General features: G+C 40.2%; 1 protein-coding gene across 4 annotated transcripts; it reads right to left on the reverse strand.

The window, feature by feature from the left end:
* Nucleotides 1-6,222: 6,222 nt before the first annotated feature.
* On the reverse strand, nt 6,223-25,619 carry mfsd13al (major facilitator superfamily domain containing 13a-like). 4 transcript variants are annotated; one of them, XM_043711403.1, is made up of 9 exons: nt 25,537-25,619; nt 23,167-23,350; nt 20,393-20,428; nt 18,636-18,870; nt 14,801-15,520; nt 11,084-11,238; nt 10,784-10,867; nt 8,722-8,865; nt 6,223-7,645 (listed from the first exon to the last, which is right to left on the reverse strand). In XM_043711403.1, exons 4-9 carry the CDS (start codon nt 18,780-18,782, stop codon nt 7,504-7,506), a joined length of 1,392 nt encoding a protein of 463 aa, XP_043567338.1. In that variant the 5' UTR covers nt 18,783-18,870; nt 20,393-20,428; nt 23,167-23,350; nt 25,537-25,619; the 3' UTR covers nt 6,223-7,503. The 4 variants fall into 4 exon arrangements, with proteins under 4 accessions (XP_043567338.1, XP_043567341.1, XP_043567339.1 ...); XM_043711406.1 differs by having other exon boundaries at nt 25,477-25,547; XM_043711404.1 differs by lacking the exon at nt 25,537-25,619 and adding an exon at nt 25,321-25,468.
* Between the last annotated feature and the right edge of the window lie 1,337 nt (nt 25,620-26,956).

Genomic DNA, 26,956 nt, shown 5'->3' on the forward strand with positions numbered 1-26,956 from the left:
TAAGGTCCTAGGGAGTGTTGCTGAACAAAGAGACCTTGGAGTGCAGGTTCATAGCTCCTTGAAAGTGGAGTCGCAGGTAGATAGAATAATGAAGGTGGCGTTACTTTATTGGTCAGATTATTGAGTACAGGAGTTGGGAGATCATGTTGCAACTGCACAGGACATTGGTTAGGTCACCGTTGGAATATTGCATGCAATCTGGTCTCATTCCTATCGGAAAGATGTTGTGAAACTTGAAAGGGCTCAGAAAAGATTTACAATGTTGCCAGGGTTGGAGGATTTGAGCTTTCGGGAGAGGCTGAACAGGCTGGGGCTGTTTTCCCTGGAGCGTCAGAGGTTGAGGGGTGATCTTATAGAGGCTTACAAAATTATGAGGGGCATGGATAGGGTAAATAGGCAAAGTCTTTTCCCTGGAGTTAGGGAGTCCAGAACTAGAGGGCATAGGTTTTGGGTGAGAGGGGAAAGATATAAAAGAGACCTTTTTCACACAGATGGTGGTATGTGTACAGAATGAGCTACCAGAGGATGTGGTGGAGGCTGGTACAATTGCAACATTTAAAAGGCATTTGGATTGGTATGAATAGGAAGGGTTTGGAGGGAAATGGGCCAAGTGCTGGCAGGTGGGACTAGATTGGGTTGGGATATCTGGTCGGCATGGACGGGTTGGATCGAAGGGTCTGTTTCCATGCTGTACATCTCTATGACTCTAAATTCATTCTGATGGGTTTTGGTTAGTAGTGTGAAGAGTGGGAAAGGAGAGAGAGAGAGAGAAAAACTAGCAGCTCGGTATTGGCTCTCTAAACATTTTGATGTTTGTGTCTGTCAGGAGCATAGAGAAACTCAAATATAGACAGACCATAATCCTTTTCCTTTTGTAAGGTAACTTAAAAATCAAAATGCTAAACTGTATCAGTGGATTTTGCAAATTCAATCTTAAAATCTTTCTAGGAAAGATATTAGGCCTGATTTTCCAAGGATGGGAATCTCAGTCAGAATTTTCCCCATTAAGTAAGAGCTACACATTTCTGGCAGTAGATTTCAATCATGGCTCCTTCAGAAATGTTGAATATACCTTAAACCCAAACGATAAGGAAGAATAATTGGGGTAACAACCCACACCCCCTTTTCATAGGTGAGAGGATTCAAGGTAATCCAAAATGGAGGACAGGACAAAAGTTGTGGCTGAAGCTGCTCTTTTTTTAAAAGAGATATTTTCAGTATTGGAGCTGATTTCTCGAATTCTAGAGTAAGTGATTACTGTTTTATAAGCTGTTGCATTGTTTTGGAATTTTTGGATAAAAAAGGTCAAAACAATGGCACTTTAAGGAGGGGATCATGGATAGGGTAAATAGACAAGGTCTATTCACCAAGGTCGGAAAGTCCAAAATTAAAGGGCATACGTTTAAGGTGAGAGGGGAAAGATTTGCAAGGGACCCAAGGGGCAACTTGTTCACACAGAGGGTGGTACATGTATGGAATGAGCTGCCAGAGGAAGTGGTGGAGACTGGTACAATTACAACATTTAAAAAGGCATCTGGATAGATATATGAATGGGAAGGGTTGAGAGCGATCTGGGTCAAGTACTGGCAAATTATATTAAATTTATTTAGAATATCTGGTCGGCATGGACGAGTTGGACCGAGGGTCGGTATCTGTGTTGTATTCTGATTTTAAATATCCAACATCGGACAGCCAATTTGATAGCTCCTGTAAAAGAATAAGTTTGAAAGGGGCTCTAGTCTTGCACCTACCTCTCAACCATAAGGCTTGGATTCAAATCCTATTTGTTCCAAAATGTCTAATTACAACTGTGAATATGTGGATTAGAAAATATCTGAGAGGTTAGAGTGCCCGGTAAGTAATAGTGGGCAGGGGAGGGAGGTGTTGACTGTTACAGGGAAGAGGGTGGGTGTTAATTCCAGTGGTGAGAGGGTGTTGGGTCCAGATTAAGGGGAGGGGAGTCACACTACTGGGAAGAGGTAATGGTATCAGATTCTACAGGTTGTCAGCCCCAGTGGTATGCTGGAACTGGATGTCAACTCAGTGTTTGGGGGGCCATAAGGGACTTGGGAGAGGTATAGTGGAGAACATTTGATGTGAGTTAGGGGTCAGTTTAACAGTTACCTAGACGTTACGCCAGGTTTTATTTAATTGTCTAACATTTCGTGAGTAACTATTAATTGCAGGAAAACCATTTTAATTCTGATTTAAAATGGATATTTTCAGAGAATTCCAGCCAAGAGAGATCTTCAATTCTGCTGACAATTACCAGAGCCTGCTATATCGGAACTCCGCAGGGTTGCAACAAGTAACTTCTAGCTACAATGCAGAAACAACTTTCTAAACATTGAAAAATGCAAGCAAAGAGCACGGTTGATGCACATTGCCATAGTTCAGAGATTAAGAATGAAGAGAGAAACGCTGTAAATGTTGTATAGGAAGCAAATTTGATTGTTAAAACTGCTTTTATGGTTTATATGTTCTCCTGTCTACATTATGATGAAAAACATGATACAGTGTTTAATAGTGGAGGCATAGTGAGAATACATTTTTATTTAAAGACCATAGTAAACTAGAATATAGAACTATTTGGACATTATTAGTAAAAGGATTTCTTAAAACTGATCAACAATAATTTAGGTTACAAATCACTTGAAAAAAACTGAAAGTCAAGTAACTTTGGAAAGGAGACAAAAAAATTCTTTAAGAGATACGAGATCAGCTTTATTGTTTTATTTGCTGAAAAGTTTTGTTAAGACATGGTACCTAACAACATTCTTCTGGAGTTTTTTTCCAGTTGATATCTAGTTGCATCAGTAGAAAAGACCTCTAGAACTTGCAGTAAACAAGATTCACTCCTGAAAAATAAGAAATCTTAAAGCAGGACTATCTGAAAGTATCTCTGAGTGAAGTATTTCTGGTAACCTGAGAAAGTTCTGAATGTTAGTCTCTGACTACTTCAGCCTTGAAAGCTGAGCTGTTACTTGCATTCAAAGATCCAAGTTTAGCTGACATTTCATCTAAATTGAAATGGTATGAAAGATCACCCATTGATTTTATGACTGTTAGCATTTTGATCTCACTAATAGTAAACTCAGAACCAAGTTATTCGTTATGTTTCAAGTTTACACCCTTGACCCCTGTAGGTTTCTCCCCCACCCCTCCACTATTTATTTAAAAATATATCATTTTTGCAACAGTATGAAATGAAATTAAAGATTGTAGTCCATATATTACAAACCCAATGACTGAAAACCCTGAAGCAAGAATCATACTGAAGACCAATGATCCAGCTGCCCACTATCAAGAAGAACTAGAGCAACAGATACCAGGAAAACTAAATTTCTCTCCAAGTTACTCAAGCGAGAACTCCGAGAACTATATCATTCTTGGATGGAGGTTTGCTCACTGAGCTGGAAGGTTTGTTTTCAGATGTTTTGTCACTATACTGGGTAACATCATCAGTGAGCCTCTGGTGAAGCACTAGTGGTATAGCCTGCTTTTTATTTGTGTGTTTAGGTTTCCTTGGGTTGGTGATGTCATTTCCTGATCTTTTTCTCAGGGGGTAGTAAATGCAATTCAAGTCAATGTGTTTGTTGATAGAATTCTGGTTGGAATGCCATGCTTCTAGGGTGAAGCACTAGTGGTATAGCCTGCTTTTTATTTGTGTGTTTAGGTTTCCTTGGGTTGGTGATGTCATTTCCTGATCTTTTTCCTCAGGGGGTAGTAAATGCAATTCAAGTCAATGTGTTTGTTGATAGAGTTCTGGTTGGAATGCCATGCTTCTAGGAATTCTTGTGCATGTCTCTGTTTGGCTTGCCCCAGGATGGATGTGTTGTCCCAGTCAAAGTGGTATCCTTCCTCAGCTGAATGAGAAGATACTAGAGAGAGTGGGTCATTTACAAAATGCTTTGCAAGAATTGTAACAAACACTACATTGGACAAACAGGCAGAAAACTAGCCAACAGGATACATGATCAACTAGCCACAAAAAGACATGACCCACTCTCACTAGTATCTTTACAGTCAGATGAGGAAGGACACCACTTTGGCTGGGTCAACACATCCATAATAGGTCAAGCCAAACAGAGACACGCACAAGAATACCTAGAAGCATGGCATTCCAACTGGAACTCTAGCACCAAACTCATCGACTTGGATCCCATTTACCACCCCTGAGAAAAATAACAGGACATGACATCACCCCCACAAGAAATAACATCACTAACCCAAGGAAACCGAAACACAAATAAAAAGGTGGGCCATACCACCAGTGCTTCAGCAGAGGCTCACTAATACTACCTAATATGGTGACGAAACATCTGAAAGCAAACCTTCCAGCTCAGCGAGCAAACTTACATCCAGAACCTCAACTTGAGCTGCAGATCTTCTCAAAACTCGCTAATTATATCATTCTTTCATGGTCATTGGATCAAACTCTTGGAACACCTCTAAAAGCACTGTGGATGTACCCATGTCAAATGGACTGCAGTGGTTTAAGGGAGTTTACCTCCACCTTTAAATGCTGATCCAGCCAGCAAAGTCCACATCCCTGAATGAATACATGTTAATTTCATATTTCAGATTTTGCTACCTACAAGGTCATACAGCACTGAAACAGACCCTTCGGTCCAACCATCCACGACAGGCATAGTCCCAAACTAAAACAATGCCTATGTCCCTTCAAACCCTTCTTATTCATGTATCCAAACATCTTTTAAACATTGTAATTGTACCCACATCCATCATTTCCTCAGGAAGCTAATTCCACACACAAACCAACTGGTGTCAAACAAATTGTTCCTCATGTCTTTTTAAAAATCTCTCTCCCCAACTACGATTAATTCTATCTATATCTCTAAACTTCTATCAGATTGCCTCTCAACCTCCTATGCTCCAATGAAAAGTGTTCCAACCTATCCAGCCTAACTCAAACCTTCCATACCAGGCAACATTCTGGTAAATCTCTTCTGAACCCTCTCCAGCTTAATAATATCCTCCCTATAACTAGGTGAGCAGAACTGGACACAGTATTCCAGAAGAGACATCATCAATGTCCTGTATATGATGTCTCAACTCCTCCACTCAAAAGGACTGAGCAATGAAGGCAAGTGTGTGAAACACTTTTTAAATCACCCAGTCTATATGTGATGCAAACTTCAAAGAATTACATACCTGCATCCCCCCTAGGTCCCTGTTCTACAACACTTCCCAAAGCACTATCATTTATTGTATAAGCGATACCCTTGTTCGTTGTACCAAAATGCAATACCTCACATTTATCCATCTGCCATTTTTCAACCATTGACCCATTGGATCAAGATCCTTTTGTAATCTTAGAAAACCTTCTTCACTGTCTACTATGCCACCAATTTTTGTGTTATCTGTAAACATACTAACCAGGCCTTCTATATTCTCATCCAAATCATTAGTATAAAGGATAAACAAAAGTGGACCAGGACCAATCCCTATGGAATACTGCTGGTGACAGTCCTCCAGTCCAAAAAGCAACCTTCACCACTCCGGTCTTCTGCCACTAAGCCAATTATGTATCTAATTGGTAAGCTCACCCTGAATCCTATAACACCTAACTTTACTAATCTACCATGCAGAACCTGGTCTTTCCCACATTTCATGACTACACCTCAAAAAGTACTTCAAAATGAAGTAAAGCACATTCCTAAGACCTCAAAAGGTACTACAGAAATTTGATTTCCTTCTTCCTAAAACATAGGCACTCTAAGAAATGGAGATTCATTCTGCAATTTTATACTTGCAGCACTGAGGGGGGAAAAAAAACCCACTTCTGTTACACTTTATTTTGACCTGAATATTTCTACGTAAATTACTGGTGTAAATTACTGGTGCAGTAGTCAGTGTCGTTCGTCATTGTCCACCTTGAGTCAATAAGGAGCTAGAATCTTATTACATCTTCCAGCCATCCTTTTTGCCTTTATCCTCAATTACACATGAATAATTTGGAGTGTGTGGAAATAGTGACTTTAATTCTCTTTCACTGAAAGCAAGCATTTAATTGTGGTGAATTAAGCAACGTCCTGGCTCATATCATCTAACTCACTAGTTACCTACAATTGAACATGGAATATCACAAGGTTAGAATCCCTCAGTTGCTAGTTATAAGTAACATTACGATTTTCTCCAATCTTTTCAACACATAAATCTGTTGCCTTAAATAAAATAACCAACATGGACCACATGAGGTGAAGGAAACAGTTTAATCAGTACATCAAACTAACATGGTTCAGCAAAACACTGCTGCTCACCCAGACATGTATCTACTTTAACTCATTGTTAATAGCATCAAACTCACTTTCAAGGCACAAAGGTATAACTGGAGTGATTATTAACCTGGACATTCTAACTGAGGTCTAAAATGAAAGGACAACTTATTCTTTCTCAGCTGTATTTCTTTTACTCCAACAGTCCTTTCTACAAACAATTCTTGTTCATTTTACAGCTTTACAAAATAAGTTTTTTTAAAAATATATATCCTATAGAATGTAATTTTAGCAGAAAATTTGATATCTGAAAGACTGAGAATCCCTCAAAGATTGTATCCTTCACACATTAGGAGTAGTGTTTACATAGAAGTAGACATTTGGCACAGCATAGGATCCAATATATCAAGCCTGAATTTAGGAAGCTCCAGCAAAATGGATTGTAGAAAAAGCAGCTTTTCGAATCCAAATAAGTGGAGATGGTCTGGGTCAGAATCATATCAAGGCAGAGTTTGTACATAAGATCTTATAGAGCACATGGAATAATATGTCTGCTGTCTCACTTTCTTAAGTTCATGAAGCCCTCCCAATTCAGAGGTCAAGTTCTTTATGTGGTCACTTCCAATTTGTTATACTCAGTGGGAGTACCAATAAAAACATCATACACTAAAACCATATTCATCAATACATGATACTTTCTATTTCCTTGGATAAGCCAAGATCAACGACATTCAAGAAGCACACCACCAAAGTTTAGTTGCTCTAGACAGAATTATTATCTGATCAGCTGGTAGTGACAGCAGTGTGTAGTGTACTATCCACAAGATACACTACAGAAAATTACCATGGCTTCAACAGAACTTTTCAAACTAACCACCCATACCATGGAGAACAAGGGCAGCAAACACATGAGAACACAATTATATCTAAGTTCAGCTCTCTGATTTGGACATATCACCATTCCTTCATTGTCACTAGGAAAATGCCTGGATTTTCCTTCCTAACACTATGGGTGTATCTACACCACACTGACCGCAGAATTTAGGAACATAGCCAACCACCAACTTCAAGAACAATGCAAGATAGGGAAGTAAATTTTTTTTTGTCAGGAACATGTATATCCCATAAATGAATTAAAAACATCCCACCACCTCTCTGAATAACAGTAGCATCTAACAGTATCATTCCCAGCATGAAAGATTGTCTCAAAGCTTTTAAAATCTCATTTATCTCACTATGGTCCCTCACACTGGAGTGCTGGTCTTCAGGATTCTACATATTTTGCAAAGTCAGTGTGACTATCCCGGATGGAATACGGGGTCCATGCAAGAATCTGCAGAAAAGCAATGCACATTGGAGTCAGGCAGACCAGGTAAAACATGGCCCCATGCAGATCCTGCAGAACACTGTGAAGGAAAACAACAAAGTTCAGTATTTAATGCACATGAATAGCTTACATTTATACAGTGCATTTAACATACTAAAACCACCCAAGGGATAATCAGGCAAAAACTAACAAGGATTCAAAAAGGAAAATTAGGTAACTAGAGAGCTTTGTGCAAGTAGTAGGTTTTCAGAAGCAAAGACAAGGTGTCAAGACAAGTGAAGGAATAGAAGAATATAAATGCTTTGGAGATAATTCAGAGACCATTTACTAGACAAATACCTGGAACAGAACGGGAGGAAAGGTTAGACAAACTAGACTTGTATCCACTGGAGCTTAAGAGGAAGAGGCGACTTGTTTGACATATATAAAGTCACAAAGAGGTCTTGACAGGAAGATATCCAGAACTAGGGTTTACTGCTTAAAAGTCAGGGGCTGCCATTTAAAACAGAGATTCTGAAAATTTTCTCTGAGGGTTATAGTCTTTCAAACTCTCTCCCTGAATAAAAAAGTGGTGGAAGCAGAATCCTTGAATGTTTTAAGGTCAAGGTAGATAAGCAAAAGGTTATCAAGGATAGATGGGAATATGGGTTTGAGGTTGCAATTAGATCAGCCATGATCTTATTGAATGGTGGAACAGGCTTGAGGGGTGAATGGCCTGCACCTGATCTGTGTGTTGCTAATGATGGAATGAAGGAAGAATTGCTGTGGACAGACAAGAGGCCAGAACTGAAAGGTTATATTAGAGGTTATAGATAATTTGAAAACAAGGATGGAATTCTTTATGGCACTTGACCTCCAGTGCTGCTGTTACTAAGAAAAAAGGCACTGAGAAAGTAGAAAAATATTGCCCTGATGAGGAATGTACAAGTGGTGTCAAGAGATGAAGCAACAATTAACTTGATAATAATGGAAACATCGGAAATAATTGCCTCAACTTGCTACCTGCTCATTCATTAAGTCAGACAGTGGATGTAATCTTGAAGAAATAAAGGATAAAAACCTGATACTTAAGAATAACCTTTTACAAATGGAGACCATCAGAAATTGAAGCTTTTAACAATAACCATAGTATTTCTGTTTCTTACACATGCTTACCTTTGCTCTGAAAGTGCAAAGTTGTCTTTCAGCTTTTCGTAGTCAAACTGGTTAAGAATGGTCACAACTAGCATTGGAGCCAGTGACTGCGCTGGTTTAGTAAACAAAGCATTGGTTCCAAATACCATGGATGAAAGTGGAAAGCTAAGATGAAAGAAAGAACAACAATGATTCTATTGAACACAAAATAAACTGTAAAGAGGCTATTGAATGATTTTACTACAGTACATTTAAGATTATATACAAGTGTAAGTAGTTATTGATGTGGAGGGGGGACATAAGTTTCACCTGATCCTTTCATTCTCCAATAACAGCATTTTCAGCAGGGGCCAATGAACGTTAAAAGTCATCTTTTCCACAAGGACTACAGAGGAAATGCACCTGTGCCGTTGCAGTGCCTCTGATACAACTGCCACTAATGCCTGCATCAAAGAATAGGAGCAATAAATCAACTGATTTCAGATGTTTTAAATGAATGCAACTCCTGGGATCATGATTCACTCACTGCCACACACCAAATTCTTGTCCACCCTGCTACCAATCCCTCATGGCCTCCCTCCCACTCTGCCTCGCTGCTCACCATCCCAAGGGGTAAGGCAGTGAGGGGTGAGGAGAAAGTAAACCAGGGAAGTAGCAAGTAGGTACTGATTCAGTGAAGCATCAAGTGAGAGAGTGGGGCACCAAAGACAGAGAAAAATGGGGATGGGGACCCAAGCTGAGCTGTCAGTGAAGTCCTGGTGGTGAGGGTTCCATGGGTCTCACTGTGCAAGCACTTATGGGCAGAGTTGGCATCAAATTCCAGCTCTAGGCACATGCCAATGCCATCAGCAACTCTGATCTCCTCTGTCTGTATTTTGGCACAATTGTGTAGATAAGGCTTTAGTTAACGTAGATAAGTCTAAGGTCAGATGTGATATCATTGTGGGCTCAGTAGACAGGTGTTAGTGTTCTAACAAAAAGTTGGGACCTGTACAACTCTAAGCATCGTGCTCAGTAACAGTAATGTTGGACTTGAAAAAAAAACTCCAAACCAGATCAATAAGGGTTGAGTGGACACGACAATGAGCAATTTAAGCAAAGTGGAAAAATACATGAAAATTGGCCTGTGTAAAACAAAACAGGGGTTTGTTTTGACTAGGGGTTAACTGCACAACTTTAATTGTGTGTGGGAACCATTCTTTTATGTAGTTAACACAGAGCCACCTGCAGATGTTTTCAACTTGTTTTCAGCTCAATGGAATGACTGGAAAAACATGAAGTGCTATGAAATGGCAATACAGTATGAAACCAGTTTATAATTAATATCAGGGACATGGTTCCACTTGTTGGACTCTCCCCACCAGCTGGGGTTTGAGAGACTGGTGCCATAGAATCTGAAATACAGCTCCAAATGCCACCTGTTACCAAAGTCCCCAATGGATAGAAGGCCATGTGAGACGTGCATGTTTGTACTTCAATGTATATTATATTATTTAATAGATTCACTCATTAGTTTGTATAGGTCTCTGATATATTAAGTAATTAAGCTATTAAATTTTGCTTCATATTCAAGTGAATCTCTCTTATTTTATTAATTTTGATCAGACCTTACTTTCAGCCTCACAATACTATATTCTTACCATGATGTCACAAATAAACATGGTTTATAGATACTCAGAAGTTTAGCCTGAGATTCCATCAGTACCCAAGTAACCTACACAAGAACACTAATAAACTGCAGCTTCAATGAAGTACAGCAGGAATTCAGTATTAAATAAATTCAATTAGATATCTGAATTTGGACAGATTTAAGATTCTAAAATAATCCTTATTTAATAAAAAATAGAACTCTGAATTATTCAATAATACAAATGAAACTGCTTTATATTCAGAATAAAAATGTTTTAGAGACTTGACCAACAAGAATATAAAACTTCGTAGAATCAGTATCCTTCAGCTCTGAAGTACAATACAGAGACCAAATTTATTCAGGACAATCAAATGCTACCGGCATTAATGTCAAAAACTGAACAATTATGACCATTCCACTTAAAGTGAAACAGTGAGCGATAGTCAGTCTTACCTGCGTTTATAATTCTGAAAATCAGCATCAACAATATCAGCCAAGGGCAAGTTAAAGAGACTGAATGTGGCAGTTACCATCACCCTAATAGAGAAAATGGTCACTTGGATTAGATTAGAATGTCCAACTCAAAAATAAAAACAGAAACGACAGTCAGAACAAAGGGCATCTCCCGGCCAAAAACACGATTGCACGAAATCCTATTTTATAACATTTTGATCCTTTTGTACTTTACAAAGTGATAAACAAAGGATAGGAGTTACATGAATATAGATGTAAAACATAAAATTCATTACTTACATGTTTCCGATGAGGAATACACATATCAGATAGTAATGAGTAGGGCCCAATCCCAGCATGACTGCTGCACTCAATAGTTCCACGTAGAAGATATACAAGATGACTTTGTAATAGCCAAACTTACTCAACAATGATTGGCAACTGAGAATTAAAAGCTGGAGAAGAAAGTTATAGCAATTGGGATGGAGTAAATTTCAAAACTGCAGAGCATCTAGCTCTTATTGGTATTGAAGAAATATCATATACAGGTGTCTATATTAAATGCCCAGCCATTCTGGAATTACAAGATTGTGTTTATAGCCAACACTAATGTTGAAAGTTCAAATTATGCAATTAATAAAATGTACGGGGGGGGTAATCAATTTTTATTTCTCAGGCCTCCCCACATTCCTGACAGGAAAGGAGAGGTCACCCTGTTGGGAGTTTTCCATAGGCCTCTGAATTGTTCCAGTGTTGTAGAGGAAAGGATAGCAAAGATGATTCTCGACAGGGTAGTTGTTATGGGGAACTTTAACTTCCCCAATATTGACTGGGAATACTATTGTTCAAGTAGTTTAGATGGGTCAGTTTTTGTTCAATGTGTGCAGGAGGGTTTTCTGACACAGTATGTTGACAAGCTAACAAGGGGGGGATGCCATATTGGATTTGGTACGGGAGAATGAACCTGGGCAGGTGTTAGATTTGGAGGTAGGTGAGCACTTTGGTGATAGTGACCACAATTTGGTTATGTTTACAATAGCAATGGGCAGGGATAGGTATATACTGCAGGGAAAGAGGTATAACTGGGGGAAAGGCAATTATGATGTGATTAGGCAAGATTTAGGATGCATAGGATGGCGAAGGAAACTGCAGGGGATAGACACACTTGAAATGTGGAGCTTATTCAAGGAACAGCTCCTGCGGGTCCTTGATAAATATATATCTATCAGGCAGGGAGGTAGTTGTCGACAGAGGGAGCCATGGTTTACAAAAGAAGTTGACGCTCTTGTCAAGAGGAAGGCGGCGGCTTATGTGAGGATGAGGCATGAAGACTCAATTAGGGGGCTTGAGAGTTATAAGTTAGCCATAAAAGATCTAAAGAGAGGGCTAAGGAGAGTCAGGAGGGGACATGAGAAGTTGTTGGAGATAGGATCAAGGAAAACCCTAAGGCTTTCTATAGGTATATCAGGAGCAAAAGAATGCCTAGAGTAAGATTAGGGCCAATCAAAGACAGTAGTGGGAAGTTGTATGTGGAAACTGAAGACATAGGAGAAGTGCTTAATGAATACTTTTCATCAGTATTCACATTGGAAAAGGACAATGTTAGTGAGAATATGGAGATACAGGCTACAAGATTAGATGGGATTGCGGTTGACAAAGAGGAGATTTTAGCTATTTTGAAAGATCTGAAAATAGATAAGACCCTTGGACTGGATGAGATTTATCCTTTGATTCTCTGGGAGGTCAGGGAGGAGATTGCAGAGCCTTTGGCTTTGATCTTTAAGTCTTTGTTGTCTACAGGAATAGTGCCAGAAGACTGGAGAATATCAAATGTTGCCCCCTTGTTTATGAAGGGGAGTTGGGACAACCCTGGTAATTATAAGCCAGTAAGCCTCACTTCAGTTATGAGTAAGGTGTTGAAAAAGGTTATAAGAGTTCGGATTTATAATCATCTGGAAAGGAATAGTATGTCAAAAACAGTTTTTTGAAGGGTAGTTTGTGCCTAACTAACCTTTTTGAGTTCTTCAAGAAGGTGACAGAACAGGTGGATGAAGGTAAAGCAGTCGATGTGGTGTATATGGACTTCAGTAAAGCATTTGATAAGTTCCAAACGGTAGGCTATTGCACAGTTTCGGGACTGAAGGTGATTTAGCAGTTTGGACCACAAATTGACAAGCTGAAAGTCAGAGTGATGGTTAATGGGAAATGTTCATTTTCGAGCTCAGTTACCAGTGGTGTGCTGCAAGGATCTGTTTTGGGGCCACTGCTGTTTGTCATTTTTATAAATGATCTGGGTGTGGGCATAGAAGGATGGGTTAGTAAATTTGCAGATGACACTAAGGTAAGCAGAGTTATGGATAGTGCCGAAGGATGTTGTGGATTACAGAGGGACATAGATAAGATGCAGAGCTGGGCTGAGAAGTGGCAAATGGAGTTTAATGTGGAAAACTGTGAGGTGGTTCACTTCAGAAGAAATAACAGGAATGCAGAATACTGGGCTAATGGTAAAATTCTTGGCAGTGTAGATGAACAGAGAGATCTCGGTGTCCAGGTGAATAAATCCCTGAAAGTTGCCACCCAGGTTAATAGGATTATTAAGAAGGCATATGGTGTGTTGGTGTTTAATGGTAGGGGGAATTGATTTTCTGAGCCATGAGGTCATGCTTCAGCTGAAGAAGACACTGGTAAGGCCGCACCTGGAGTATTGCGTACAGTTCTGGTCACTGCATTATAGGAAGGATGTGGAAGCTTTGGAAAGAGTTCAGAGGAGATATATAGGATGTTGCATGGTATGGGAGGAAAGGCTGAGGGAACTGAGGCGGTTTTCATTGGAGATGGTTGTTGAGAAGTGACTTAATTGAGACGTATAATAATCAGAGGGTTAGATGGATTGGACAATGAGAGCCTTTTCCCTCTGATAGTGAAGGCTAACACGAGGGAACGTAGCATTAAATTGAAGAGTGATAGATTTAGGATAGATATCAGGAGTAGTTTCTTTACTCAGTAATAGGGGCATGGAAGGCCTGCCTGCAACAGTAGTAAACTCACTGATGTTAAGGGCATTTAAATATGCATTGGATATAGAAATGGATAAGTTAGATGGGCATCAGATTAATTGCACAGGTCGGCGCAACATCGAGAGCTGAAGGGCCTGTACTGTGCTGTAACGTTCTATGTTGCTTATTGCCAAATTCGGTTACACTGCACTCTTGTGACACACCCTGGCACATTTGCCACATTAAAGAAGCTACAAGACAAGTTGTGGTATAATGCAATTTCCTATTGTCCACAATCTCGTTCTCACCCATTAGTTCCCGGTGTATAAAAATAAAAAACAAAACAGGCAGGGAAGAGCAGCAGCAGGATGTTAAAGAATTTGAGCTCATTCACCAGTGGACTTAGGTGCATAAAATATCTGGTGTGGTGCAGAGTTCATAGAAACCAGGATCTCTCTGTCAAAGATACTGAATTTCGGTAAGCTTCAACTAATTACTTTAGTTGGATTCAGTTCAGAAAGGATGGGAGAAATAAGGAAGCAGGATGGCCAAGATTCCCACTCATGATGATTAACTACCGACCTCTGGTGAATAATGCTTTAGGACATAATCAGGATTAACCAATGCCCTCTTAACTCAGTGGATAAATTGCTTTCCAACACTAATTTTATTCTGACTCACTGACTGGTGGAAGGCCAATTTTACACACAGTCAATGGAACACAATGACTTCAGGAAGCCAAGTGGGACAGGGAATAAATCCAATCTTGCCAGTTTCCTGATTATGGACTTCCTACCTGGCAAATTTGAGTAAAAGTACTTCTCTTCAAGAAACCAGAGGAGGTGAATGGGTGGATATTTCGGTGCGTCAGCCCTTCAAGTGACTTGCTCTCACATACACACAACTGTATGAAAGATCATCTTCAGGGGAAAGGGGCAAGGAGACAAAATTGGAGAGAGCATGAAGAAGGGAACATGCATACATCATAGAAAACATTTTCTACTGGTATTCCTCTGATTACCTGGGGACAGATGAATCCAGCTCCATACATTATGCTCTTTACAAAATCTGGAAGCAGATATTGTGGAATCAGATTATCTGCAAAGATCAGCATAAAATTGTTCAGGAATGCCAGATAGAAAACCTGGCAAAAGTTCATGATTACAAAAAGCACAAAGTCCTTTTGTGTGATGATTTGTTTGGTCAGATGGAATACCGAGGTCCAGGACAGATTGGGGACATTCTCCACATTGTTCTTCTCCACTTGCTCATAATGGGTGATACAGTGTAACCCAGTGTAGTACATGCAACAAAAAGCCAGTACAGCAATACACAGGGCAAATAACTGGAAGTTGAAAAGATTTTTCATGTTATCTGATAGGAGGCCACAGAAAAGGACACTTGAAGATCCAATCAACAAGGCCACTTGGTTATATTTGATGAGTTGCAATCGATTCTCGTGCTTGGTTGAGATCTCAGCAAAGAGGGCACATTGCGCCAAGAGGACAAATGTCAACATCCCATCGTAGGCACAAAGAGCAATGACTAGGTGCAGTCCACACAACCAGTCACCTTCCTGATAGTCACGCCATGGGAACCACGGCAGCAGGAAGGCAATGGCATAAAGTGGAGCACCATACAGAATGGAGAGACGCCGCTTGGCACAACAGGAAAACTTGGCATTATCTTGAAAATAACCAAAGAGCGGATCATTTAAAGCATTCCAAACCATGAAGACAACCTAAAAAGAAAAAAAACACAAGTCACAAGTTATGATCTGGAATTGCTGCCCAAAGTGATATTAGCCTTTAGATGACTTACAGTGTGGAAACAGGCCCTTCGGCCCAACAAGTCCACACCGACCCGCCAAAGAGCAACCCACCTGAACCCATTCCCCTACATTTACCCCTTCCCCTAACACTTCCCCTACAAATACAATAAAGACAAAAGGGTAACTAGGGAGAAAATAGGGCCCCTCAAAGATCAGCAAGGCGGCCTTTGTGTGGAGCCGCAGGAGATGGGGTAGGTACTAACTGAGTATTTTGCATCAGTGTTTACTGTGGAAAAGAATATTGAAGGTAATAGAATGTAGGGAAATAGATGGTGAAATCTTGAAAAATGTCCATATTACAGAGGAGGAAGAGCTGGATGTTTTGAAACACATAAAAGTGGATAAATCCCCAGGGGTACCCTAGAACTCTGTGGGAAGCTAGGGAAGGGATTGCTGAGATATTTGTATCATCGAGAGTCACAGGTGAGGTGCCAGAAGACTGGAGATTGACTAACACAGTGCCACTGTTTAAGAAAGGTGGTAAGGACAAGCCAGGGAACTATAGACTGGTGAGGCATAAGTGAGGACTGCAGATGCTGGAAATCAGAGTCTAGATTAGTGTGGTGCTGGAAAAGCACAGCAGGTCAGGCAGCATCCGAGGAAGGGCTTTTGCCTGAAACGTCGATTTTCCTGCTCCTCGGATGCTGCCTGACCTGCTGTGCTTTTCCAGCACCACTCTAATCCAGACTATAGACCGGTGGGCCTGACGTCAATGGTGGGCAAGTTGTTGGAGAGAATCCTGAGGGATAGGATGTACATGTATTTGGAAAGGCAAGGACTGATTAGGGATGGTTAATATGGCTTTATGCATAGGAAATCATGTCTCACAAACTTGATTGAGTTTTTTGAAGAACTAACTAAGAGGATTGACGAGGGCAGAATGGTAGACATGATCTGAGTGGACTTCAGTAAGGCGTTCGACAAGGTTCCCCACCGGAGGCTGATTTGCAAGGTTAGAACATAGAAAAGTACAGTATAGAACAGGCTCTTCGGCCCACAATGTTAAATCTCATGAAATCCAGGGAGAACTAGCCATTTGGATACAGGACTGGCTCAAAGGTAGAGAAAAAAAAAAAAGAGGGTGGTGGAGGAGGCCTGTGACCAGTGGAGGACCACAAGGATCGGTGCTGGATCCACTATGTTTCGTCATTTATATAAATGATTTGGATGTGAGCTTAAGAGAGATAGTAAGTTTTCTGATGACACTAAAATTGGAGGTGTAGTGGACAGTGAAGGAGGTTACCTCAGATTAAAACGGGATCTTGATCAGTTGGGCCACTGGGCTGAGAAGTGGCAGATGGAGATTAATCTAGATAAACGCGAGGTGCTGCATTTTGGGAAAGCTAATCTTAGCAGGACTTATGCACTTAGATTCAGAGTTCCTTGAAAGTAGAGTTGCAGGTAGATAGGATAGTGAAGGAAGGAAGGACGTGGTGAAACTTGAAAGGGTTCAGAAAAGATTTACAGGGATGTTGCCATGGTTGGAGGATTTGAGCTATAGGGAGAGGGTGAATAGGCTGAAACTGTTTTCCCTGCAGCTTTGGAGGCTGAGGGGTGGCCCTTACAGAGGTTTATAAAATTATGAGGGGCATGGATAGGGTAAATAGACAAAGTCTCTTCCCTGGGGTGGGGGAAGTCCAGAACTAGATGGCATAGGCTTAGGGCGAGAGGGAAAGATATAAAAGAGACCTAAGGGGCAACGTTTTCATGCAGAGAATGGCAGATGTATGGAATAAGCTGCCAGAGGAAGTGGTGGAGGCCGGTACAATTGCAACATTTAGAAGGCATCTGGATGGGTATATGAATAGGAAGGGTTTGGAGGGAAATGGGCCGGGTGCTGGCAGGTGGGACAGGATTGGGTTGGAATATCTGATCGGCATGCATGAGTTGGACCGAAGGGTCTGTTACCGTGCTGTACATCTCTATGACTATTTGAAAGAAAGTTTGCAGGACTCTAGGGAAAGGACAGTGATACTAATTAGATAGCACTTCCAAAAACAAAGCATAGGTAGAAAGGGCAAAAAGGCCTCTTTTTGTACATGATGATTCAATAGTCATAGTACTTATCAGTAGCTCATGAATGTATCTGATTACAATCCACCCACTATTACAAATGTTTGATAGCCTTTGTCATCACTACTTTTCAACATGGAAATATTAAAATATGATTACAATGTTCATCAGTTGTATCCCTAGTAAGTTTTGTGTATGAAACTAGTTTTGACCAGATGCTAAATTCCTAGTTCCTTTTGCACATGGCCAGTTTGCAAAGCTGCTCTCAGCCTCTTGTCAACACCATCTGGAGCCAAATGCAAGGTCACTAGAATGGTACAGGGTGCCTGATAGAAAGAGAGGAAAAACTTTGAATCATTCAATACATCCAACCAATTACATGATCTGAAAAGGTGGTTATTGCCTAGGAAATAGCCACCACAATCTGACAGGCAACACTCAAAGTACTGAGAACGTGTATAAGGTATAAGCAGGTAGAGTTAAATTTTGTGAACCAAGAGGTTCAGCCGAGTATGACTCAGATCAGGTAAGAACTTGTAGTTAACAATGGGGTGCTGGCGGCAAGGGTAATGAGTTAACAAGGTGGAAAAGCATTCATTATGTAGAACCACTTAACAATTGGAATTTGACTACTCCCCTATAGTTACAAAAAACGATTTGCAACAGATTTGATCATTAAGGGATGATTTGCATTACAATGTTTTTGGAGGTGGGGTGGTTCACTGCATTGTGTCTTGAGTGGCATGCCTCTGTAGGGGAATGGTCTCACTTTGACTCGACTTGGCATGCCTGTGAAGAGGGTTAAAGGGAGTCACACAGCTTGTACTGTACTGGGCTTAATAAATTTGGTCGCTTGTTCAGAGGTTGGTATGTTGCGGTTGTATCAAGTGTGAAAGAACCTCAGGAGTAAAAAAACTTTAAACAGTACATTTTAGCATTAAACCGAAGTGTTGCAATTCCTTAAATATAATACTTTTAAAAATGGAAACATGTCAGAAAGCATGCAACTCACTTGTGCCTGGTGAAACATTCCTTCAGAAATTCTATACCGATTCAAAAAGAGCTTCACATAATAGAAACTAAACATGTTGCTCATTAAGGTAGATCCAAGTGTTGTCATAGAATAGGCAAAAGCTTTGTGCTGTATCCCCAGCTTCATTCTTATAGTGATAGGATTCACTACTGCTGATGCAATGTTTCTTGTCAGCACTTTCTCATCCACTTGTGTAAATACAAACGAATCAGTTCTTTGGGTGGGGGTGGGGGGGTGGGAGAGAGAGAGAGAAAAGAAACCTGCATTTACGTACAGTGTTTATCAAAATAAAGAAACATCCTTTCCACACCCACCCATCAAGTCCCTTGAGGATCTTGTATGTCTCAATTAAGTTCCTCTGACCTTTTTTAAGCTCCAGAGGATTCAGGCCTAGCCTTTCTCGCCTTTCCTCAGAAGACAATCTGCATATTCCAGTTAATCGTAGAGTAAACCTTCTCTTAACGATCTCCAATGCATTAATATTCTTCCATAAGTAGTGACTAGTACTTCAGATAAGATTTTACCAATGCCCTATATAACTGAAGCATAACTTCCCTGCTTTTGCATTCAATTCCTCTCGCAATAAAACATAACCCATTAGGTTTCCTGATTACTTGCTGTACTTGCACACTAACCTTCTGCGATTCATACACTAGATTGCTCAGATCTCTGCAGCTCAGTTCTGCAACCTCTCACCATTTAGATAATATTCTTTCTGCCAAAATGGACAATTTCACACTTTTTCACATTATACTCCATTTGCTTGCCCACTCACTATCCGTATCTCTTCGGAGAATCTATCTTTATTGCATCAGCAAATTTAGCTAGAATACCTGTGATCTCTTCATATTGATAATAAACTGTAAAGGGTTGAGGCACCAGCACCAACCCGTGGCACGCCGCCAGCCTGAAAAACACTCCCTCTTTCTACTCTGCTTCCTGTCAGCCACCAATCTTCCATCCGTGCTGAATGTTATTCCTAAAGCCATGAGTTTTTACTTCCCTTTGATGTGACACCTTACCAAATACCTTCTAGAAATCCAAGTATAAAGCAGTCACTGGTTCCCCTTTATCCACAGAAGTTACTTAAAAAGAAAACTCCAAACATTAGTGAAACTAGATTTCAATGGTGGTTCCACTGATTGCCTTAAACATACCCAAGTGCCCTATTATAAATTCTTTAATAATCGAGACTAACTGTTAAGCTAACTGACCTGTCATTTCCTGCTTTCTACCACTCTCCCCTTTTGAATAAAGGTGTTCTTTCAGTTATTTTCAAATCTAAAGGAACCTTCCCTGAATCTAATGAATTTCAGGAAACCAATACATCAACTAACTCACTAGCTACTTCTTTTAAGGCCCCAGGATAATATCCTTCAGCATCCAGGGAGTGTCCAAAAATTTACTCAGTACTACTTCCCCTAGAAATTGTAATGTTCTTAGTTCCTCCCTCCCTTTCAACTCCTGATTTATAGCAATTTCCAGGTTGTTACTTGTACCCTCTCTAATGAGGATATCTGTTTAACTTGTCATCCATCTTTTTATCCTCCATTTCCCAGATTAATTTTCTATAGGACTAATACTTATTTTGTTAAACTTTTTTTTAAAAATGGCTGAAGAAATTCTTCCTAGCTTTTTATACTTGTCTAACTTTCTCTCTTAATCTTTCAGTATAATATACAGATCATAAATCTTCACTTTCTGCTTTGGAAAGGTACACTTTGACTCATACTCACCACGTACTTAAATGATCCCCATTTTCTTTAAAAATTCTTGAAGGGAACAAAAATTAAGTTAGCTTTAATTCCAATAAATTAAAATGAAAGCTTAAACAAGCATATGGTAACATTCCTGATATTATGTAGCATGGTCTAAAGGAATGCCCAAGACCTAAAGGATGTATCAATGAAAAATTGATTGGATGTCAATTAGTTGTATGAATATTAGGAATTACATATCAGTGGTGAGTGTTTTATGGTGCGTGGTCAACCCAAATAAAGCTCTCATTAAAAACATTGACTGTTTAAATACAGCTATTTTCTCTTATGTAGCATTGATAGCAGATAATGATTGAGTCAAAATGTGAAGTTTTGGAGTATCATGACCCATTCAACCAGTGAAAGAATTAAGTCACAATATGGACCTGGGTTACTTAAAGTTGCAGAGTCATTGAGATGGACAGCACAGAGACAAACCTCTTGGTCCAATTCATTCATGCCAAACAAAATATGGCCTTAAACTTTTGTTATCATACAGAAACAGAAATAAGAACTTTTTAAAATTAGAACCTGATTACTTAAAGACCAGTGAAAGCTTGGACAATCATTAATGTTTTTTCATGGATAAAGTTTATTGAAGTGATGATTTATTGACAGCTTGAGGTATGGTCAGATTTAGACAAATTTATGAAGTCTCGGATAGTAACATGGGAGAGTACACAATAGAATGTATGCAAGATTGCAGAAATTTAATTTGGAATTTTCCCAGTCTCTTCTAGAATTTATGTTATTTGACTGTACCAAAGTATGGACAGATTTCCAGTTTTAATGGGAGTTCAAATCTACAGACAAATATATACTGCTATAATAAATGTTGAGAGCAATTGAAAATAAAAAACTCCTAGGAAAGCATTCCTTTCCAGCAGCACTCATAGCACAAAGGGAACACTTGACAGTACGAAGGAAAATGGATGATACAATGTTCACAAATTAGCAACAGTACAGAAAAAGGTCACAGACAACAGTATGAAAGGTGAACTGTAACTAAGAGAAATAATGGATATAAATGCTGTTAATCATTTTCAGAATCAAAGAGAACTTGAGACTTACAACAAGAGAATAAACCCAAGAAATGCACAGTGTGTAATAAAATCAATGCTTCAGGTGTGATTCAAAGTACCATTTTACTGTGAACCATATCAAATAAACAAGAGATAAAAGATAACAGACATAAATGAGACTCCAAGCAGTTTCAGCCCAGTTAGGAACATAGTGGCAGAGTTTGTGCAGCATTAGACACTGGATACATGTCTATAGTGCATGGATTAAAATGGTATCTACATTCACTGAGCAATAAGGATCAGGACAAAAGGTAAGGAATTTGAAGGTTCCACCAGTTTCAGATTTGGAGAGAAGACTAAAATCTTTGGAAAGACGAGTTGCTCCTTGCAAAATAGCCAGAATCAATAATTTTATTAGCTTAATACCATTGTTATCAAGCAGGCCATTGATGAAGAAAGCACAGGTGAAACTGGATATGGAAAAAAATGATAAAGCTATTGTAATTTTAAAGCCTGAATTGCATTACACAATCTGGACACTATTGCATTCCTTAAATGAAAAGATCAGAAAACCTCTCCATGCAAACTTTGCAGGGAGATGTTGGATTTGATTTAATTAGGGAAATGAGGAGGACTGGTTTCAATATCTATTAACTTACTACCAAATACAATCAAATCGAGGATCATTTTGGATTCAGTCTGAAATGACAACATTCACCATGGTTTGGAGATACCTGTGTTGGACTGGGGTGTACAAAGTTAAAAATCACACAACACCAGATTATAGTCCAATAGGTTTATTTGGAGACATTAGCTTTCAGAGCGCTGCTCTTTCGTCAGGTGATTGTGGAGAATAAGATTGTAAGACACAAAATTTATAGCAAAAGTTTACAGTGTGATGTAATTGAAGTTATATATCGAAAAAGACCCAGATTGTTTAAGTCTCTCATCTTTTAGAAAGATGTTGGTTTCAGTTCTTTCACATGTAAATCGCAAAACTTTTTTAAAAAGTTACATTTTCAAGTGCATTTTAACAATTGGTGTCATGTCAGCCCAGATAAGGTATTGAAGGTGTTAACTCCCTGTAAGGCTGTCTGGTATGCTGATTCTAGTCTATAAAACCGATTTACAGAATTTTACATGGATTCATGCAGTTTGCTCGAGCAAACTGCATGAATTCATGTAAGATTCTGGAAATCAGGTTTTTAGATTAGAATCGGTCTGACTATTGCGGCACAGACAGCCTCACAGGGAGTTCACATCTTCAATACCTTATCTGGGCCGACATCAACTGTTAAAGTGCACTTGAGAATGTAACTTTTTAAAATGTTTTGTGATTTACATATGACAGAACTGAAACCAACATGGTCTTTCTAAAAGATGAGACTTAAACAATCCGGGTTTTTTTCGATATACAACTTCAGTTACATCACACTGTAAACTTTTGCTATAAATTCTGTGTCTTACAATCTTATTCTCCACAATCACCTGATGAAGGAGCAGTGCTCCAAAAGCTAGTGCTTCCAAATAAACCTATTGGACTATAACCTGATGTTGTGCGATTTTTAACATTTGCCATGTCACTGAAAGCCAGGCTCATAATCAAATGGAGAGCAACCACCTCAGCAGAATGGGACTCAGGCAAACATCAACAGAAGGCTTGGTGGGGGAAATTTTTTGTTGTAAAAAAAAATTGAAACGGCATGCCACATAAACAACATTAAGACCTACCTTATCTGTTTGAATTTGTTATGCTAACAAAATAAGCTCTTAGCCGAGGCACTTTACAAAATAATAGCTTAGAGCAGCGAAAGTTAGGTCATGTTGTCCAGTGTTTTTCTGCTGCCAACGGATTAATGATGCTGCCAGATATTTCACTCTCTTGGCTGGAGCTCAAGTCATACACGTAGCGTTCCTTATATAAAAAAATTTAAAAAGAAAAGCATTTTTGATGGACAGTTTAGCATTTTTCTGAAATCACAAACTTTAGTGAGATTTGAACAAATGTATTTGGCAGTTTTGAATTTATTTACCACAGGTCTAGTATCTTTGGACTGGAAGTGGAGCCACATTCATTATAGTTAGCTAGAAATGGCCACTGCAGGGTAATATTTTGAATGCATTACATTCCTTTGCAGGCCAATACTTTAAAGATCAGCAGAGGAGTTTGTTCAAAATCCTTACAACACTTATCACTCAACCAATTGTTTTCACTGACCCTACCCGAGTCAAATTTCTGGAAATCCCTCTAACAGCATGTGGATGAACTTGCATCACATGGATGGCAGCAGTTCAATAGGAAGCTCACCACCACCTTCTCTGAGGCAGTCAGACATGGATAACAAATGTTGGCCTTGCCAGGGACATCTACATCCTGTTTTATAAAAGTCACCAAACCATCACATTCCAGTTTGTGGGATCTTTTGTGCAAATTGGCCATCATGTTTTTTATATTGTATCAATGACCACATTTCAAAAAGAGATATTCTGAAGTCATGAAAGATACAGTATCATTACAAGTCCTTCCCTAAAAATGTACCGACAATAATAGTTGATTGTTCTGCTCATCTATGGTACATGCTCTTTGTAATTCTTTTTGCAATGGTTATCTGATCTTGTGTTTAACAGTAAAAAAGCCAAACCTCCTCTACAAATCCACCACTTGCAAACTATCATTTCAGATAGTAGTGCAAAGGACAAAGACAATGTGTTTTTCTCCATCCTTAATTACTCCTTCATCGACTTGTGAACTGAAACAACAAACCCACATAAAGCTGTTAAAATATGTAGCGATACAACAGCAACATGTTGACCTCTCTCTCCAAAGATGCTGCCTGACCTTTTCAGTATTTCCAAAATATTGTCTTATTTCTGTCTGAACTGAATGATAAACTTTGGCCTAGAGATTGGGCAGAACTCATCAGATCCTTGTTCAAAAATGCCATGGCATCTTTTACATTTCAGACAGGCAGAGGACTGGAAGAACACAAGCCAGGTATCACCAGGAAGTGGAGGAGTCGACATTTCCGGTGTAACCTTTCTTCAAGTCTGGGAGTTGGTGTAAGGAGAGCTGCAGATAAAGGGGATGGTGGAGGCAGGGTGGTGAAGTGGGGGTAGGTGGAGACAGGTAGAGGGTATGACCTGGTTTGGTCAATGAGAGGAATGAATCCAGTTGGTGACAGGGAGGAATGGAAAGGGTGAGGGGGGGCATGGGAAGGGATGTTATTTGAAATTGGAGAACTCAATGTTCAGTCCTCTCGGTTGTATGCTGCCTAAGCAGAAGATGAGGTGTTGTTCTTCCCATTTGTGGTATGGTTCATTGTGGCAATGAAGGAGGCCAAGGATGGTCATGTCAGAAAGGGAATTGAAATTGATGCTGTCTGGCTTGCTGTGTTCTTCCAGCCTCTTGCCTGTCTGTAATGTAAAAGATGCCAAGGTATTTTTGAACAAGGATCTAATGAGCTCTCCCCAAAATGTCTGGGCCAAAGTTTATCATTCAATTCAAATGGAAATAAGAACAGAAAATGTTGGAAGTACTGAGGACGTCAGGCAGCATCTTTGGAGAGAAAAATCAACAAGCTGCTATTGTATCACTACGTATTTTAACATCTTTATGGGGGTTTGCTGCTTCAGTTCATAAGTCAATACCTCCATCAACAATTCTCTCTCCGGATTATCCGCTCCACCCTCTCCGTTACGGGGAGGCTTCTCCATTTTCTGTTATCAACCCGCACGGTGCTGAAGGCAACAACAATAATGGCATCTTTTACAGGCACCTGAGGGGCTTGGATAAGACCTTGGTTTAATATCTCTTCCAAAGGACATTACGTCTGAACCTCCTCGGTTATGGACTGGAGAGTCCTAGCCTGAATTTTGTATTCCTACCCTGAGTGAAACTTGAATCCACAACCTTGAATCAAAAGGCCACGGTGCCATCCGAAATAAAATACCGCATTGGACAGCAGTTTCAGAGGCAAATAAGGAGCGGTGATCAGAACGGCCATGGGCCATCAGATCAATAATGCAGAAACACTCCCCTACTCCGAGCTTGACTATCGATGCTGGGCCTAGCTCTAGTTGCCAAACATTGTATCTTCTTACACAGACAGTAGCAGCAGTGTATCCAACAGCGTCGGCAGTGACACATCCCGATCTCCAGCCCCGCCCAGCCGGAAGCGCCACGAAACCACCCATCCCAGCGACTGCCGCTCTCCCATTGGATACTATGTAAACGTCACGTGCAACATAGACCAATCGGATAGCCCCGTCCCAGCGTAGCGCTAGCTACAATACCTCACCTGTTTGTGATCACAGAGCAACCTGTATTGTCCTTCGTGGGTTTTGCTGGGAAATATTCAATTGGCTCTGGTGCTTTACTATGGTGGTCAGTAGGTTAAAAAGAAGACAAGAGTGTCACGATGATTTGGTTGCCTATTGCGCCGTCATGAATAATTGTACTTCTAAGCAGAAAAAAAACTAACAGCACCCATAACCCTAACACACAGCCCTCACTGACCCTCTCACACAATCCCCACTGACCCTCACACACAATCCCCACTGACCCTCTCACACAAACCCCACTGACCCTCACACAATCTCCGCTGACCCTCACACACAATCCCCTCTCACCCTCACACAATTCCCACTGACCATCTGTTTTAAAAAATTCTCAAGGTCAGGTTCGTAGGAGAGTAGTCTGACACAGAACAAACGACCAAGAGGCGAGTCTGCTAGAATATGGGCATTTTATTCCCCGCAGCGTCGCCACAACGGGTCGGTCTGGCTTATACTCACTCTACATGTTACAAAAACTGGGAGCCGTCAGTTCTCGTAGAGCGGTTGCCAACAACCCACGCTCGGCGGTTAAACGTAACCCCGGAGCAGACTCACCGAACTGGAGACTTTTCCAGCTGATATACTCTTTTCCAGATATAAACATTCATGTGAACAGCAGAGCAAGGCTAAAAAACACATTCTCCCCACTGACCCTCATACACAAACCCCACTGACCCTCTCACACAAAATCCCCATTGACCCTCACACAATCCCCACGGACCCTCTCACACAATCCCCACTGACCCTCACGCAATCCCCACGGACCCTCTCAGACAGTCCCTACTGACCCTCTCAGACAGTCTTCACTGAACGTCATACAGCCCCACTGACCCTCTCACACAGAATCTCACACAAAGACCTCAATGTCTTTAACATGCAGTCCCCACACCCATAAACAGACTCTCAAACACGGTCCCCATACACATGCATAGGCTCTCACATACAGTGCACCAAACCTATGCAGTGCACCATACCTATGCAGTCACCACAGACCCTCACACAGACCGACACAGTCCCCGAGTCCCTCATACAAATAGACCCTCACATTATCTCCGTATCTCTCATACTGTGTCCGTGAACCTGCTCATACAGACAGACAGAGACACATTATAAAGACCACATCGTTTATTTTTCTTTACTTGGATCGCAAACAGAGTGGGAAAATGTATATGTAAACCAAGGTGTA

This window comes from Chiloscyllium plagiosum, chromosome 21, assembly GCF_004010195.1.
Source record: "Chiloscyllium plagiosum isolate BGI_BamShark_2017 chromosome 21, ASM401019v2, whole genome shotgun sequence".
Taxonomy (NCBI): domain Eukaryota; kingdom Metazoa; phylum Chordata; class Chondrichthyes; order Orectolobiformes; family Hemiscylliidae; genus Chiloscyllium; species Chiloscyllium plagiosum.